The following is a 16441-nucleotide window of genomic DNA, read 5'->3' as shown; positions in this document are numbered from 1 at the left end:
GACCTTTCTAAAAGGTAAATGCATTCAAGTTTTCCCCACATAAAATCCTGCAAACAAGACTGGCCACCAGCCCTCTTCCTCTATCATTCTCACCCCATCCTACCATACTGAACTCCCAACAGTTTTCTAATCTGTCTTTCACTGCTTTACCTGTGAACACACTATTTTTCTCCCAAGAACACTTTTCTCCTTTGGCAGGTTACTTCTAACCCAAACTTCAAGATTTACTCAATTCTCACTCTGGGAAGCCCCCTCCCCTTTACAAATACATACCTAAAACTGGGTTAACTGACCATTTGCTATGGTTATCAGCTAAATATCTTATCACAGGCTATTAGTTCCTTAAATAAATACTGTATTTTGCATGTAGCAGAGGAAGGGCTCATGAATGTGGAATTAGTGAATGAATTCACCATAGTGAAGGTTAAGAACTTAGCCCTAATGTTAATATGATGTGCTTTGGAATTCTAACCTGTACATCTGCAGCAGGCTTCTAAATCTGTTTTATTTCTTCATCTGTAGATAACTGCACCTACCTCAGACTTTGGAAAGGAGTAAAAGAAATAACTGACTTAACATGGTTTCTGGCACATTGACAGAACACATTAAACATTAGCAACACTTTTTTTCACTCTCGAAGTTCATCCACCTGACAAAGCCACATCTCAGAAAAGTTTTTCCTAGTAGCTTCCATCAGCACTTAAGATTTCTCCAAAAAAAAAAAAAAAGGAAGTCAAGATCTCCTAAAAACATCCTCATCCACAGGCAAGGGTCTTTCAGCTTCTGGTTACACCAGAGCTCAGTAGCTAGCACCACCGCCTAAATCAGTAACTAGTGTCAAGTTTTTTGTTTCTTACCCATCCCTTTCCCCCCTCAAAGTCAAAGACCATGCCCCTGAGCAAGCAGAATCATTAACTAGTGTCAAGTCTTTTGCTTCTTGCCCATCCCTTTCCTCCCTCAAACTCAAAGACCATGCCCCTGAGCAAGTGGAAACCTGCCCCTTGCAAACCGGTCAGCACCTTCTTCTAAAAACCATCACTTCTCCCCGCACCGCATCGAGACTTGCGTAAATTAGAAGAGATTCATCATCTAGTACAAACTCAAATCTTCTTGGAAGATCATAATAGAATCCTTTCTATCCAATGGAAGACCTTATCTCCCAAGTATTAATTCAAGATAATGAATTCCTAGCATTCAATAAGAATCCAAGAAAAATGGTCCCCTTAAAGCCTTCCCCAGTGAGAGTTCTTCATATTTGTTATTCTCAAATACTGACCAAAACCCACCATTCCATCCCTCCCCCTTCCTGCCAGGGTCCAGGGTCTCGTCCACTCCCTCCAGAGATGGGTCTTCACTTTCAGCGAACAAGGTGCCTTCCTCCCACCCGTGTCACTTCCCTTTCCACCTTGCCCATGTCCTTCCGCAGCACAGGCCTGGCCTGGTCTCCCGCCGCCAACCAGCGCCACAGAGCCGCTACTCACCGTTTCTTGGGGATGGTGCCCGACTCCTGCGCGGCGGGAGTGGCAGTGGGAGCCGCCGTGGCCGCCGACGCGGCTCTCCGCGCTTTGCACTCATTGGTACTCACAGCCTCCTGGGGCCGGCCCAGCAGATGACCGGAGAGAACCCGGAGCCTCCGCCCGGCACGGTCTCGATCCGGGTCCGGGTCTCGGTCCCGGTCCGCTGCAGAACAGCAGCCTGTGCCCACGCCCGTCCCGCCCGCTGCAGCCGCCGCCTCCGCCATGGCTTCCGCCTTGTGCCGCCGCCCGGGACGGCTGGGCGCGGGTGAAAGGTCAGTTAGAGCGGCGGCCCGGCGCGACCATTCGCTGCGGCGCATCCCGGCAGCCACCGCGGCGACTGGGCGGCGGGTGCCATGCGCCGGGAGCTTCACATTCTCTGCTCCCGCCCACCACATCCGCCCGCCCTCCGCGGTCACGCCTCGGACGGCGAGCACCTGCCAAGCAGGTGAGTTTGAGCTGCACCCGGATTGGCTCAGACTTAGCTGGGCTGGACCAGAATCCCAACCACAAGTGTCCGCGAGGTGTCCAAATACCCTGGGTGGTGTCGTTGGGTGTCCCCTTGGCCTCTGGAGTAGGTTTCTGGGGCAGACGCCTAGGACCAGGGTGCTGCTGGACCTGACAACTTAAGTAGGGACATCCTTTTCCTGAAGGAGCTCCTGCTGCTCCCCTATGTTCCCCTCCCAGCAGCGTCACTAAAGTAACTTGAAACTGACTCATTGTCTGTAACCATTTGAGAAAATAGCTATCATTTTCTCATCGCCTACTTCGCGCCTGGAGATTCTCATGTAATTTCCATTTTACAGTTGAAAAAACTGAGGCTCAGAGACATGAACTTACCTGAGGGCGTAAAGCTGAGTTGCAACGGAGATTCTCTTTCATTACTGAATGCTACTCCCTTATTTACCTTATTGGAGGCAAAGTTTTTTATTGCTACAGATAGAATTACCTAACAGTTGTTCTTAGAACTTCTCGCTTGTCTACAAATTAACTTTATGGAGAATGGCACTTGGTGAAAATAGGAGGATCTCAAAAGGCAGTGCTCCACAACCATCTTCAGCCAGTGGATTAGGTAGACTTTTTATAAGGCACCTTAAAGACCTAACCATAGAAATAAAATACCTTATTACATAATGTGCAATTCAAAAATGAGTCTTGGGAACGGTAAGAAAAAGGGTTGTCATAAGCTTCCCAAGCCCAATAAAGTCACCTTTCCAAATAATCACCTTTATAACACAGACTCTATGAAAGACATTCCAGGAGTTAATTGGACTAATACAAAAGAACTATTTAATAGTTCTGAAAAATTCAGGCAACAATGAGGACTTGATTTGAATGCCAGCTTTCCAGATCTTAAGAGATAGTTCAGCATTAAATATCCACTCTAGCTCTAGAATCACTGAGCCCCACTCTTGTGTAGCTGCTACTTTTCTCCATTGGCTATTTCAGATTGGATTAGGAGCTAAGAAAACAGAAAGGAGTAAATTGCTGAGTGCCTGAAAGAGAAAGCCTCCTGAAGTCTGAGAGTTTAGCCACTTTAATCCTCAAGCTTCTTACACCTTTTTTAGATGTTACTAGAACAGCATTGAAATACCAACTAGCACATTTGCTTGCAATTGCAAAATTCATATTTTTCTTGCCAAAATGCTATTATAAGCAACAACTTTCTCAGAATTGTTTTAGAATGAGACTGGTCTATTAATTTTTGCTTGACTCCCAGAGAGCTTAGCCTAACACTAGTGAATAGTTAACTGACTTCTTCAGTGTTGTCCAAATTAAAATATGAATATGCTTCTCACCAACTCTCAGGAGGCAATTATAAATTTTGCACATACCAACAGAATAACAAAAAGCCTTTTCTCCTGGGTGATGAAAAGGTTGATGTAAATCAAAATTATATACCAGTGGAAAAACTGATTTTTTTTCAAATATGTATACAGTAATGAAATACAGGCAGTAACAGCGTTTGTTAAGAGCCTATTATGTACCTAATTCATTACTATGTGCTATGAGATGGAAAGTATGTAAGTCAATGCCTCATCTACATGGCATAACCAGGCTGATTAGGAGCTGGGATATATGTGGGGGGGGGCACTATATTATACTGTTGGATGAAATAAGTGTGATGTGGGTGACCTTGGTGAAGTATTTCCTACCCCCACCCCCACCCCCTCTCCTTACAAGAGCAAAGGCCAAGCAGAGTGTCTTGAAATTTATTTTAAGGAAGGAATGCTTCACATGAAGTGTGGTCCATTGAGATGTTTATGATTCCCACATAAAGCAAAACTTCAGTGAGTATAACATTTAGGAGGGCCATCTCAACACACCTGTTCCTTCTGAGTCCTGACTTAGTCCTTAATAACATGGATCCCAATGGAGAGCAGACCACATGAGCATGGTGAACCCAAGAACATGAGGAATTTTAAATGGAATGACTTATATTTGCATTTATGACATCTCTTCCAATATGAGGAAGAAAAAAAGTCTAAATAGGACAGATTAGCATCTGAAACATGCACCGTATTTCTTTACTGCACTGATTCCCATTACTTCCCTACAGAGCTGCTAAGTTATCCCCAAATTAAGGAATTCTTGCATTTTTATACATTTTTATTATAAAATATAACAGACAAGTGAACCAAAGCATAAATTATCACAGATTGATCACCCATGTAACTTCCATCTAGTTCAAGAAACAGAACTTTTCCAGTATCCTGGAAATCCCTGCTATGCCCTCTCTCAATCTCTTTACCCTCCCTACCTGCCAGAGGTAAGCACCATCCTGAATTTTATAATATACATTTCCTTGTTTTTCTTATGGTTCTAACAATTAAGCATACATCCCTTACTTGTTTTTTGAATTTGTATAATCTTACAGTATGTTCTCTTGTGTCTGGTTTCTTTCACTCAACATTCTGTTTGTAATATTCATCCACATTGTGTGTAGTTGTAGTGCATTCATTTTCTTTGCCACATAGTATTCCTTCAAATATATATATCAGAGTTTATAATTAATGGACATTCAAGATGTTTCCAGTTTGGGACTATTGTGAATAAGGTTGCTATGAACACTTTTGCATATGTCTTTAGGTGGACATGTAGATGAATTTCTGTTAAGTATCCATTTAAGAGTAGTATTACTAGGTCACCAAGTATACATTTGTTTAATAGATAATGAAATGACAACTGTATTCCTAAGAGATTGTACACAATCTACCACAGCAGCATATGAGAATTGCCATTTTCCACTATATACTCTTGTCAGTATAGTTTTAGCTATTATATAGTATTATCTTAATTGTGGTTCTGATTTACATCTTCCTGATTACTAACGAGATCAAGGGTGTTTTCTATATGTTTGTTGACCATTTGGATATCATCGTTTGTGAATGTGTAATGAAGATACATCTCCTAAGTTGCCTTTTAGAAGCCTTATTATTTTTCCTTTCACATTTACGCCTATAGTTTACCTGGAATTGATTTTTATTTATGAGGTAGAGATCAGGTTTCATACTCCATGTGAGTAGCCAACTGGTTTAGCACCACTTGTTGAAAAGTGTTCTACATTAACCATCTTTGTCGTAAGTCAGATATCCATATAACATTAGTCTATTTCTGGGCTCTGTATTTTATTCCATTGATGTATTTATCTTATGCTAGTATCACACTGTCTTAACTATCATATATTCTTTTAGATCTTCTGCATAAGATTATATCATTTGTTAATGACAATAGTTGATTTATTTCCAATCCTCATACCTTATATTTCTTTGTCTTGCCTTACACCAGCTGATTAGGACCTCAAGTACAATGTTGAAAAGAAGTTGTGAAAGTAGCATCCTTATCTTGTTCCTCATTTCAAAGGAAAATCTCTCAACATTTCACTATTGTTCAAAGTGGGTTGCTGGTTTTTCTTTTTTTTCTTTTTAACCTTTTAGCAGATTAAGGAATTCCTTTTCAAATCCTAGTTTGTTGCGAGTTTTTATCATGGATGGATATTGAGTTTTGTCAGACGTTTTTTTCTGCATCTGTTGAGATGATCAAATGATTTTTCTCTTTTATTCTGTTAGTATAGTAAATTACATGGATAGGTTTCCACTGTCAACCAACCTTGCAGTGCTAGCATAAGTCCAATCTAGTCATGAAGTATAGCGCTTTTTATATATTGCTGAATACTGAATACAATTTTGTTGAAATTTTGTATATAGTAAGGTTGGTCTATTATTCTTCTAATAGGAACAGGTCAGCTTTTGCTGGCCTCGTGAAACCAGGCTCCTTTGTTTTATAAGTCTCAGGAAGAGTTTGTGTAAAATTGGTCATTATTTTTCTTAAATGTTCATTAGAATTCACCAAAGAAATGGTCTGAACCTAGAGTTTTCTTTATGGGAAGGTTTTTATTTATAGATTAAATAGTTTAATGTTATTCATATTTTCTGGTTCTACTTGTTTCAGTTTTTGACAGTGTTTTTGTAGGAAATTATCTGCTTCATTTACTTTTTCAAAGGTATTGACATAAAGTTTTTATAGAATGTCCTATTACCATTTTAATGGCTGTAAGATCTTTAGTAATGTCCCACCTTTCATTCCCAACATTAGTTATTCTACTCTTTTTTTTTTTTATCAGTTTGCCAGACAGTTATCAGTTTTATTACCTTTTTAAAGGACCAACTTTACACGGTGGCAGCATTGTAGCCAATGAAGTTTATCCACGGTGTGATTATTGCTAATTGAAAATTTTTCCCAATACTTTTTTAAGGGGCCAACTTTTGACTTTGTTGATCCTATCATATGTATGCTTTCTCTTTCATTAATTTCTGCAAATATTCCTTCTTGTTTCCTATCCTCCACCTTTTATTTTTTAAATTTCTTGAAATGAATGCCCTACTCCTTGATTTTCCACCTTTTTTGTATGTTTTCTGATATATATGTGTTTAGGGCTATGAATTTTTCTCTAAGTAATTTCATTCATGTTTTGATAACAGTATTTTCATTATTATTTTGTTTCAAGTAGTTTTTATTTGTCTTTGAAAAGAATGATTTGTATTTGCTCTTGTTTTGGGGTACTTGTTTCCCAAATACAAATTTGACCTAATCATTTGTATTGTTCAAATCTTTGATATCCTAACTGGTATTTTGTCTACTTATTTTTATCAGTTATTGAAGTATGTTAAAATCTTCCACCATTATTATGGATTTATCTAATTATCCTTGTACTGCTGCTAATCTTTGCTTTCTGTACTTTAAAACTATATATTAGATATGTCAAAATTATATTTTCCTGATGAATTGAACCTTTTATAATTATCAGATATCCCTTTTTGTTTCTAATAATGATTTTTGTCTTAACTTTAGTTACATTAGCATGTGTTGTGTCCTATCCTTTAACTTTTTTTAAAGTTTATTTATTCATTTTGAGAGAGAGAGAGAGAGAGAGTGCATGAGAGAGAGAGAGAGAGAGAGAGCGCGCGCATGAATGGAGGAGGGGCAGAAAGACAGAAAGAGAGAATTCCAAGCAGGCCCTGCACTGTCAACATGGAGCCCAATGCAGGGCTCGAACCCACAAACTGTGAGATCATGACCTGAGCCGAAACCAAAAGCCGGACACTTAAAGAACTGAGGCACCCAGGTGCCCCCCTATCCTTTAACTTTTAATCTTTCTGTATCTATATATATTTAAATATGTCTTCTGTAAACAGCTTAGGTGATTTCTTTTAAGCAGTCTGAGTATAAAATATTGGGTCACTTAGCCTATTTAAGTTTAATTGACTTACTAATATATTTGGTATAATGGCTGAGAGCACTAGCCTCACTGCCAGACAGACTTGAATTTGAATATTGGCTCTATCATTGAGCAGATATGTTGTCTTGAGCTTGTCATATTAAAATCTCTGGGCTTGGCTACTCATCTAATAAAACTGGAATGGTAATGACTACTTCCCAGGGGTATTAAAGGATTAATGAGCAAAAATATAGTGAATTTTAATTGCTATTGTAGAAGTGAAAGATAGGCTGGTGTAAGGATGACAGTCTTCCTAGAAAATACAATAGGTGTGAGAGGAAGAAAAAATAAGGTTGAATGGGTAATATAAGACCAAATCATCAGAGCATTGAAAACTTAGTGGAAGAGGGGCACCTGGGTGGCTCAGTCAGTTGACCATCCGACTTCAGCTCAGGTTGTGATCTCATGGCTCACAAGTTTGAGCCCCATGTCGGGCTCTGTGCTGACAGCTCAGAGCCTGTAGCCTGCTTCGGATTCTGTGTCTCCCTCTCTCTCTGGCCCTCCCCTGGCTCACACTCTGTCTCTCTCAAAAATAAATAAAACATAAAAAAAAATTAAAAAAAAAGAAAAGAAAACTTAGTGGAAGATAAACACTTGATCTGGTGAGAGCTATTATAAGTTCTTGAGCAGGAGATTAGCATGGGAAAGTCTACTACTTTGGAATTCATTCTCAAGTGGAAGTCAGCCTACTGGGTATACCTGAAGACCTGTTGGCAGTTGTAAGAAATGTACCAGCAAATGATGAAGACCTAAAGAACTACAAAAGAGGTTAACAATGTTTCTGAATGACAGGAAAGCATTGAGCTATGGTTAGCTGTCTGCTCCATTAAAGGAGACTGACTTAGCTCAGGAAGTGACAATATTTAATGTGAAATGGGCTTCCAGTGGTTCCATGTATGTTGCAATACTTTTCAGGATGTCACAATCTCATTAAACAGGTTAAGGAGAAACTGACTTAACTAGCCAAATCATTAGGGTAGAGTTGAAAGTACTTTATATTCTCTTACTCCTCTGAGTGAATGAAGTTATTTCTCTTACTATGCAATCTAAAATTCTATTTCTTGATTTCTTCATATTACAGGTAGGAGTAATTTTTAACCTGCCTACCTCTCAGATTTGTTGTAAAATAATAAGTGTGCAAACATTTTGGAAACCAAAGTCAAAATCACTTTAAAATAATTATTTTCTTTGGCTGAATGGGTGACAGGCAATAAGGAAGGCACTTGTTGGGATGAGCACTGGGTATTATATATAAGTGATGAATCACTAAATTCTACTCCTGAAACCATTATTATTATACTATATATTAACTACCTTGGATTTAATTTTTTTAATTGGCAAAACAAGTAAATGAATAAAATAATTATTTTCTTGGGTACATATGAAATTAAAATCTGATAGTTATCAATTAATGCTCTAAAGCAGTAAACTTTTAAAATTTGAAGTTTTTAAGTAAAGTATCTAGGATTTTTTTATGATCTTTAAAATTGATATCCCCCCAAGAGTTTTTGTTTATATGTATATTTTTAAATGTTTATTTATTTTTGAGAGAGAGAGAGAGCAAGCAAGCACAAGCAGGGGAGGGGCAGACAGAGAGAGGGAGACACAGAATCCGAAGCAGGCTCCAGACTGTCAGCACAGAGCCTGATGTGAGGCTTGAACTCATGAACTGTAAGATCATGACCTGAGCCAAAGTCAGACTTAACCAACTGAGCTACCCAGGTGCCCCTTGTGTTTATATTTATATCTACCTACCTATCTACTTATACCATATTAGATATTACAATTGAAAAAATATTTAAAATATTGATTATTTTATGATAAACCAATATGTATGAGTCTAAATGAAATACTTTTATTAAAAATAACTGTATTTCCCAGAAAAAAAGCCTGAGAAGAATGGCATTCCTTTACATTTTTGCAAATTTCTTTAATACCTAGCTTAATAGAAGACAGCTGGATTTTCCTATCTGCTTCTGAATTCAATCCATTGAGATATCCTATGCCATGTAATTATTGGAAAACTCTACCGTTGTGAGAGAGTGAGAGTGAAAAAGACAAATAACATCTTAGTCTTACTATGAAAATAGTTTTGGCCCTGCAAGTGTTTCAGGGACTCACAAGGGTTTCCAGACCACATCTTAAGAACTGCTGTTCTGAAGTACAGTATTTCTATAGATGTCTGCTAAAATCTTTGCTGGGTAAGCCCTAGACAACTGGATGTGAGAAGTAGTTCTATTGCCATAAAGTAATATGCAGTGCCACTGTTGGTAAAACAAAGTTGTCAAAAATATTTAAGTCCTAATTTTATATTTTGATACATTCCATATGAAATATATATATTTTTTTTAATTTTTTTTTCAACGTTTATTTATTTTTGGGACAGAGAGAGACAGAGCATGAATGGGGGAGGGGCAGAGAGAGAGGGAGACACAGAATCGGAAACAGACTCCAGGCTCCGAGCCATCAGCCCAGAGCCTGACACGGGGCTCGAACTCACGGACCGCGAGATCGTGACCTGGCTGAAGTCGGACGCTTAACCGACTGCGCCACCCAGGCGCCCCTGAAATATATATTTTTAAATTTCATATAATAACATTTTGAAAGTGATTCCTACATTTTAAAATCAAATTTTGACATCCAATTCATGTGTGAGCAGAAACTTATTTCTTATGGGGCACCTGGGTGGCTCAGTCAGCTAAGTGTCCAACTCTTGATTTGGGCTCAGGTCATGATCTCATGGTTCGTGAGTTTGAGCCTCACATCCAGCTCTGTGCTGATAGTGTGGAGCCTGCTTAGGATTCTGTCTCCTTCTCCCTTTGCCCCTCCCCCACTTGCTCTTTGTATCTTTCTCAAAAATAAATAAAAATAAAACTTAAAAGAAACCTAATTCTTATAACCGGGGTAAATTAATTTAATGTGACTTTGTGACTAATGTGATTTATTAGTTAATCATTAATTTGATTAATTAAATTATTGATTTACCTTGTAAATTCAGGCTCAATCCTAATTTTAGGCTTATGCAGTTATTTTGATCGTTGCATTTAGATCAGTAGTAAGAGTGTCCTGGGCCTATTGTTCCCAAGGTATTTTTTTTCTAAAGCTGCAGAGATCATAGCTTGGAAATTGGAAATTGTTGATTTGCAAATTCTAGCATTTGACCTTTTCATACTTGCAGGTTTCTTAAGCCTTTCGCATTAGCCCATTTGTGTGTATGAACAATAGCAGTTAAGCACCCAGGAGCAAGAGACATTATCAAAGGAAAGTCTTTTCTGTTGTAATTCAGGTATGGTGGGAATTGTTTTTTTTCCATTGCTCAAATATATTCTTTGGGGATAAAGAAATGAAGTAAGTCTTTGAGTGCACTAACACTCCTCCAGAACCCCAAAGAGAGCCAGGTTTGAGGCTATTGTGGCAAAAGTCAGTGGTTTCCAGGCACCTGTAACTCAGCTAAGTTACCTTTGGCTGCTTCAGGATTGTATACTTTTTTAGGAGTCCCTACTCCATATTCAGAAGAACTTGTAGTGGAAATAATTTTCCTGGTTACCCCTCTATCTGTGTCCCTCAGCTCTCACTCTCTACTCAACCCTGTCCCATTATTTTCTTTCCTGAAAGGGGAAGCCATCTTTACCCCCCACTGCCTTAGGTTATTCTGTAAGAAAGCTACTGTGAGTGTATTAGGGATGTACACACCTCTAATGGTCATCCTTTCCTTACCCTTTTACAGTTAAAGAAGTTTTCTCTCTAGTCTTACTGAACCATGGCACTACCTCCCAACACCAGCAATCACATCTCCTTGAAGCCTGAAGAGGTATGGAAGCTACTTTGAATCAAATACTTAAAATGATCTTCTAACTACCCATGCAGTGATTCCACTGCACCCCTAATATGCTTTTAAAAGAGCACTATCTGTTTTTGAAATCTGCTTTTTAAAATGTTGACGTGTTAAATGACTGTATTTTCAAACAAAGATATTTGGTAGCTTCTTCATGCTCTTATTTTTTGTTCCTAATTTTTTAACAACCCTCTTTGTATTTTTTTCTTTCTTTTAAAACCATCTTTTCTCTTTTGTTTTTCAACTTAAGTCAATATAATCAGAGTTAAAAAGAAGTTTGGACACAAAGTATTCAGGTCCAGTAAAATGAGAAAAAGTCATGGGAAGATAACCAAAGCTAATGTCAAGAGATCCCCCTAAGAGAAATGAAGTCAGGAAACATACCTCAAAATAGAGCCCTCAGTAGAACCACCAATAGACTGCAAGGCACAAATGTGAGGATGGTTGTTTGGAGGCCAACTAATTCTGTCAAAGGAGGACTTTTTAAAATGTTTTCTTTATTTATTGCGAGAGAGAGCACACACATGCAAGGGAGGGGCAGAAAGAGAGAGAGAGAATCCCAAGCAGGCTCTGCCTGCTGTCAGCACAGGGCTCAAACTCAGCAACCATGAGATCATGACAATCGCCGAGCCTGAGATCGGAGTCAGACACTCAACCGACTGAGCCACCCAGGCGCCCCTAAAGGGCAACCTCTTTAAAATACACTCTTTAAGGACATTGTCTGACCCTCTGAATATAGTCCTCAAATGTATCCTCTGATCCAGCTTGTTTTAAGCTGGTGTGCAAAATAATGGTGCATTTGAAATGTTAGATAATTTCCCATTTTCCTTTTGAAGGGATTTAAATATCAGAAGATGGTGATTCATTTCTTATTTCTTAAAAAAAAAAAAAAAAAAAAGAAAAGAAAAAGGATAGGAAGAAAAAGAAAGAAAATGGCCAAAGCTACTGGATCAAAAGTAATTGCTTATGTGTGGTTGAGGATGGGGTAGAGTTGAAACTCACATAACTGAAATTTTAATTGTAGTCAGTTCTGGCCCTTTATTTTTATGGTGAGCCATATGGTTTGTAAGCAGCTTTTAAGTCCATCTATTTAATCACAGTTGAGGTTAGAAGAGGTTGCCTATGTAGAATAGGGTCATAGGGTGAGCCTCCAGAGAGCAAACAGGAGGCTGGTAGAGGAGTGAACATCAAGAACCCTCCTATAGGGAGACAGTGCACCAGCTGGAAAAACATGACACCAGATGTAATAATAATCATGAAGACATCTAGTCCCTGCATCAGCCTAAGGGAGGTGAAGATATTTCAGTGAATGAGCTACTTTGTATGCTAGTTCTGGATGGTGATTTTAACAGGTCAGGGAAATCAGCCTTCAGTATCTGAAGAAGTGCCCACTGATTTGCCCTTTGGCTACTTAGCTACAAGTACATTTGTAGTCAGCATCCCAAGTTCTATCCGTGATTTTCTAAAGACTACTCCATCGTTGAGGGAGTTTATTTATTATAACCAATCTATGATCTTAAAATGCAGGAAAAAAATTCAGAAACCCAGAATTACAGATATGAATACATAAAGCCACCATAAAATATGTGAAAATTTCATTTTGCCTTACAGGAATTCATAAAATATAGGTTACATAACTTGCTTTAAAATAACATATTTCAGCTAAGGCACATTTTTCTTAGAACCAGTCCATAAGGACAACAGGTAAATTTCTGCTTTCCAGTTTGAAATGGGATTATTAAAATTACCTTGTCTTGGGGCACCTGAGTGGCTCAGTTGGTTGAGTGTCCCACTCTTGGTTTTGGCTCAGGTCATGATCTTGCTATTCGTGAGTTCAAGCCCCACATCAGGCTCTGCTCTGATAGTGCAGAGCCTGCTTTGGGATTCATTCTCTCTGTCTCTGTCTCTGTCTCTCTCTCTCTCTCTCTATGTATCTATCTCCCTCTCAAAAATAAATAAACAAACATTAAAAAAATAAAAATCTTTAAAAACAAACAAACAAACTAGGAGCTCCTGGGTGGCTCATTTGGTTGAGCATCCGACTTTGATTTTGGCTCAGGTCATGATCCCAGGGCTGTGGGATCGAGCCCTGCCTTGGGCTCTGCACTGAGGGTGGAACCTGCTTGAGATTCTCTCTCCCTGTTTCTCTCTCTCTCTCCCTCTGCCCCTCTCCCTGCTCACACACACTCTCTCTAAAAAAAATAAAATAAAAACTAATACTCAAAAGTAACTCTAAAATTGATAAACTGTGCAAATCAAAGAACGATTATTTAACTATAGTAGAAGAAAAATGGACAGATGAGTGACATCTTCTCACTTTCATAATAGTTATCATGAAAGAAATAGGTTTTATGATAATTTTACTCATTGGTAAAAGAGACTTAATCATTTTTACAATCATTTGAATAATAAACTCTTTTTAATGGAATGAGTTTGATGCATATGACTATTCATTCTGAATCTAATAGTCACTATTAATCATTATCTCCTCCCAGTCCAATGGTTCTCACGATATCCTACAATTCTGAGGTACAGATTCCTTTTTGAGTCCTCTTGATGTTATCAGAACATGTGGAATTATATTGTTGTATATTGAAGATATTTTCTTCCCGTCAGGGTAATTCATTGGTATCTCTTTACAGGAGATTTGGGGTTTCTGTTGTTGTTTGTTTTGTTTTTTTGGTGTTTTTTGGTACCACTCTAAGAATAAGGTATTTACTACATCCCCCCCCCCCATGAAATATTTTTTATTCTTTAACACAGAATTAAATAGTTTAGGATAAAAAGACTCTCCTCTCTGATTTATACTGTATGCATAACTATGTTTATGCAGCCAAATTATTTGGGTTTTCCTCTTAGGTTCACTTTAGCAGACACTTTTTCCCAGGGAAAAACAGTGTTGTTGATCATAGCAGTAGGTCCAATTCCTTTCTCATGTGTTTATTTTTGAAGAACTCCCACAGACTGGCTTGTCCTTAACCATAGGTAGAAGTTTATTCTATATGATTTGTGTGTGTGTGTGTGTGTGTGTGTGTGTGTGTGTGTGTGAAGTGACAATGAGGGTAGCGTAGGAAACAAATCTTGTTTTAAACAAACATGAAAGCGAACCCTCGAATAAGCTAGGTAACATCTCACCAGAGAATAATGGTTAATATCAGATTCTTCCTAACAGCAAATTTTGATAGGTCAGAAATAGAGATACCACAAGCACACAGACACCTAAGAGGGTGTTAAGAGGTCAGGTAGAACATACCTACATCTAAGACCAGTCCTGTTCTCTTATCCAGGTTCTGCCTAAGGACAGAGCTCCCCAAAGACTTCCAGAGGAATCGAAATGAATATATGCAAATTTTCCTTCATCTTATGACTTCAAAACTATTGTCAACCCATTAAAACTCTTTTCCTTGGTTTTTCATTTAATAAAACCTAATTGTAAAGTCAGTTATATTTTAGGTAATTTTCTCTGATACCTAGACAAGACTCCTTGAGGCTGAGCTGCCTGAGTAACATGAAGGATGGTTTTCATTTTATTAAAAAAAAAAAAAGATGAGAGAAAGATAAGTAAGAAATAAGATGCAATTTAAAATGGATATAAAGAGGAAAACCATTCTTCAATTGTATATATTAGAGGAAGAGAGAGGAAAATCTCACACATAATCCCCAAAACAAAGAAGGAAAAGTGATTATAATTGACCATGTTGTTTTTCTTTTTTAATGGTTTCTAGGTGGTGGTTGTTTTATCTCTAAATCTTAAAATAATTTAGTTAGGTACAGCAGTTGGCTTTGGTGAAATAGAGTAGAAAGCAAACATTGGATCAGGGGTGGCAATGGCTGATGTCTATTTTTAACTGCTGATCATATTTAGCATGAGGGTCTGATGTTATACAGCTGGCAATACTAGAGAGGGAAAGAAACATGTTTTTATAGAGATAGCTCAAAACTCTGAGTCAGAAGACCTGGATTGAAGCTCCACGAGTACTGCTTGTGCTCTCTTCTTTTCCTTACCTTTATTCACAGTACTTAGCTTTTGGGTAGAGATCTTAATCTTGTTTCCCTGTTGCGCTATTGTTAAATTCGGTTGAAGTAGTGCAAATGAAAGTACTGTTCAAAGTTAATAGTCCTGTAAAAATATCAGTATTCCTAAGAACATGTTGTTTTCATTCTATTTTACCCCTTGGAAGATAAACAAGGCTTCCTAAAACTAGCAAAAGGCTATTAACGCTAAAAAGAAGAGAAAGGACAATCCCAGTTTATTTTAGTTTTGATATACATAAAAATACTAAAACTGGGTGCCTGGGTGGCTCAGTCTATTAAGCATTTGACTTTGGCTCAGGTCACGATGTCACAGTTTGTGAGTTCGAGTCCCCCATCAGGTGAGTACAAGCTCTGCTTCGGGTGAACACGAGCCCCACTTCTCGTGCTCTCTCTCTCTCTCTCTCTCTCTCTCTCCCCCTCTCTCCCTCTCCCCCACTTCCCCCCCCCCGCCCTTTGTGAGATTCTCTCTCTCTCTCCCTCTCTCTGTCCCTTTCTCGCTTGCTCTTTCTCTCTCTCAAAAAAAATAATAATACTAAAACAAATCAATAAAATAAAATAATATATTAACCCATCAGGAAAGTACCAATTCCTTGCTAAGATAATAATTAAAATGGCTTCTTCAAGAGAAATGACACCAAATAGGTTCATTTTATAACATAATAACAGGCTATCCAAATAAGAGAAAAATAACAGGTAAGTCTGCTTCAGACACAGTTCAAATGCTCACAAATATTTAATATGATTGTAGAAAAACTAATAAATCTTTATATTCTATTTCACATTCCCTTTCTCAGCCTATGACTAATAATTGCTAATTGGTTTAGGCAAAGCTTTTGGCTTTAGCCTTAAGCTAGAGTGTTGAAGTATCTAGAGTGCTAAATGGAAAAAAAAAATTTTATGTTTATTTTTGAGAGACAGAGAGAGAGAGCAAGTGGGAGAGGGGCAGAGAGAGGGAGACAGAATCAGAAGCAGGCTCCAGACTCTGTCAACACAGAGCCTGATGTGGGGCCTGAACTCATGAACCGTGAGATCATGACCTGAACCGAAGTCGGGACACTTAACTGAGTGAGTCACCCAGGCGCCCCTAAATGGGAAATTTAATATAAAATATTTTTTAAGTTGAAGATTCCATACAGTTGTAAAGTACACACACACACACACACACACACACACACACACACCAAGTGTATTGATAAAACTGTCTACATTGAGTCTGGATTCCTTCATTCTCCCCTAGAACTAATTAAATAGGTGACCATTCCAGTTTGGTAGTTACAC

General features: G+C 38.3%; 1 protein-coding gene, 1 long non-coding RNA gene and 1 pseudogene across 4 annotated transcripts in view; 2 read left to right on the top strand and 1 right to left on the bottom strand.

Annotated features, from left to right (window-relative positions):
• Positions 1 to 1756, bottom strand: part of AGPS (alkylglycerone phosphate synthase) — a 143915-nt gene extending 142159 nt beyond the window's left edge. Inside the window, exon 1 of one of the 2 annotated variants that reach the window (XM_030325400.2) lies at positions 1482 to 1756. In XM_030325400.2, the coding sequence (XP_030181260.1) occupies positions 1482 to 1741 (260 nt within the window). In that variant the 5' untranslated portion in view covers positions 1742 to 1756. The remainder of the gene's footprint in view (positions 1 to 1481) is intronic. The other variant, XM_030325401.1, reaches the window with a different exon arrangement.
• Positions 1757 to 1875: 119 nt separating this feature from the next.
• Positions 1876 to 16441, top strand: part of LOC115520758 — a 44415-nt gene continuing 29849 nt past the window's right edge. Inside the window, exons 1-3 of one of the 2 annotated variants that reach the window (XR_003970860.1) lie at positions 1876 to 1962; positions 11021 to 11104; positions 14416 to 14528. This is a non-coding gene — a long non-coding RNA (uncharacterized LOC115520758). Of the gene's footprint in view, positions 1963 to 11020; positions 11105 to 14415; positions 14529 to 16441 lie in introns of those variants that run through there. The other variant, XR_004344022.1, reaches the window with a different exon arrangement.
• On the top strand, positions 6181 to 6347 carry LOC115522490 (annotated as a pseudogene).

This window comes from Lynx canadensis, chromosome C1 (genome assembly GCF_007474595.2).
Source record: "Lynx canadensis isolate LIC74 chromosome C1, mLynCan4.pri.v2, whole genome shotgun sequence".
Taxonomy (NCBI): domain Eukaryota; kingdom Metazoa; phylum Chordata; class Mammalia; order Carnivora; family Felidae; genus Lynx; species Lynx canadensis.
This window is presented reverse-complemented; position numbering and strand designations above follow the sequence as displayed.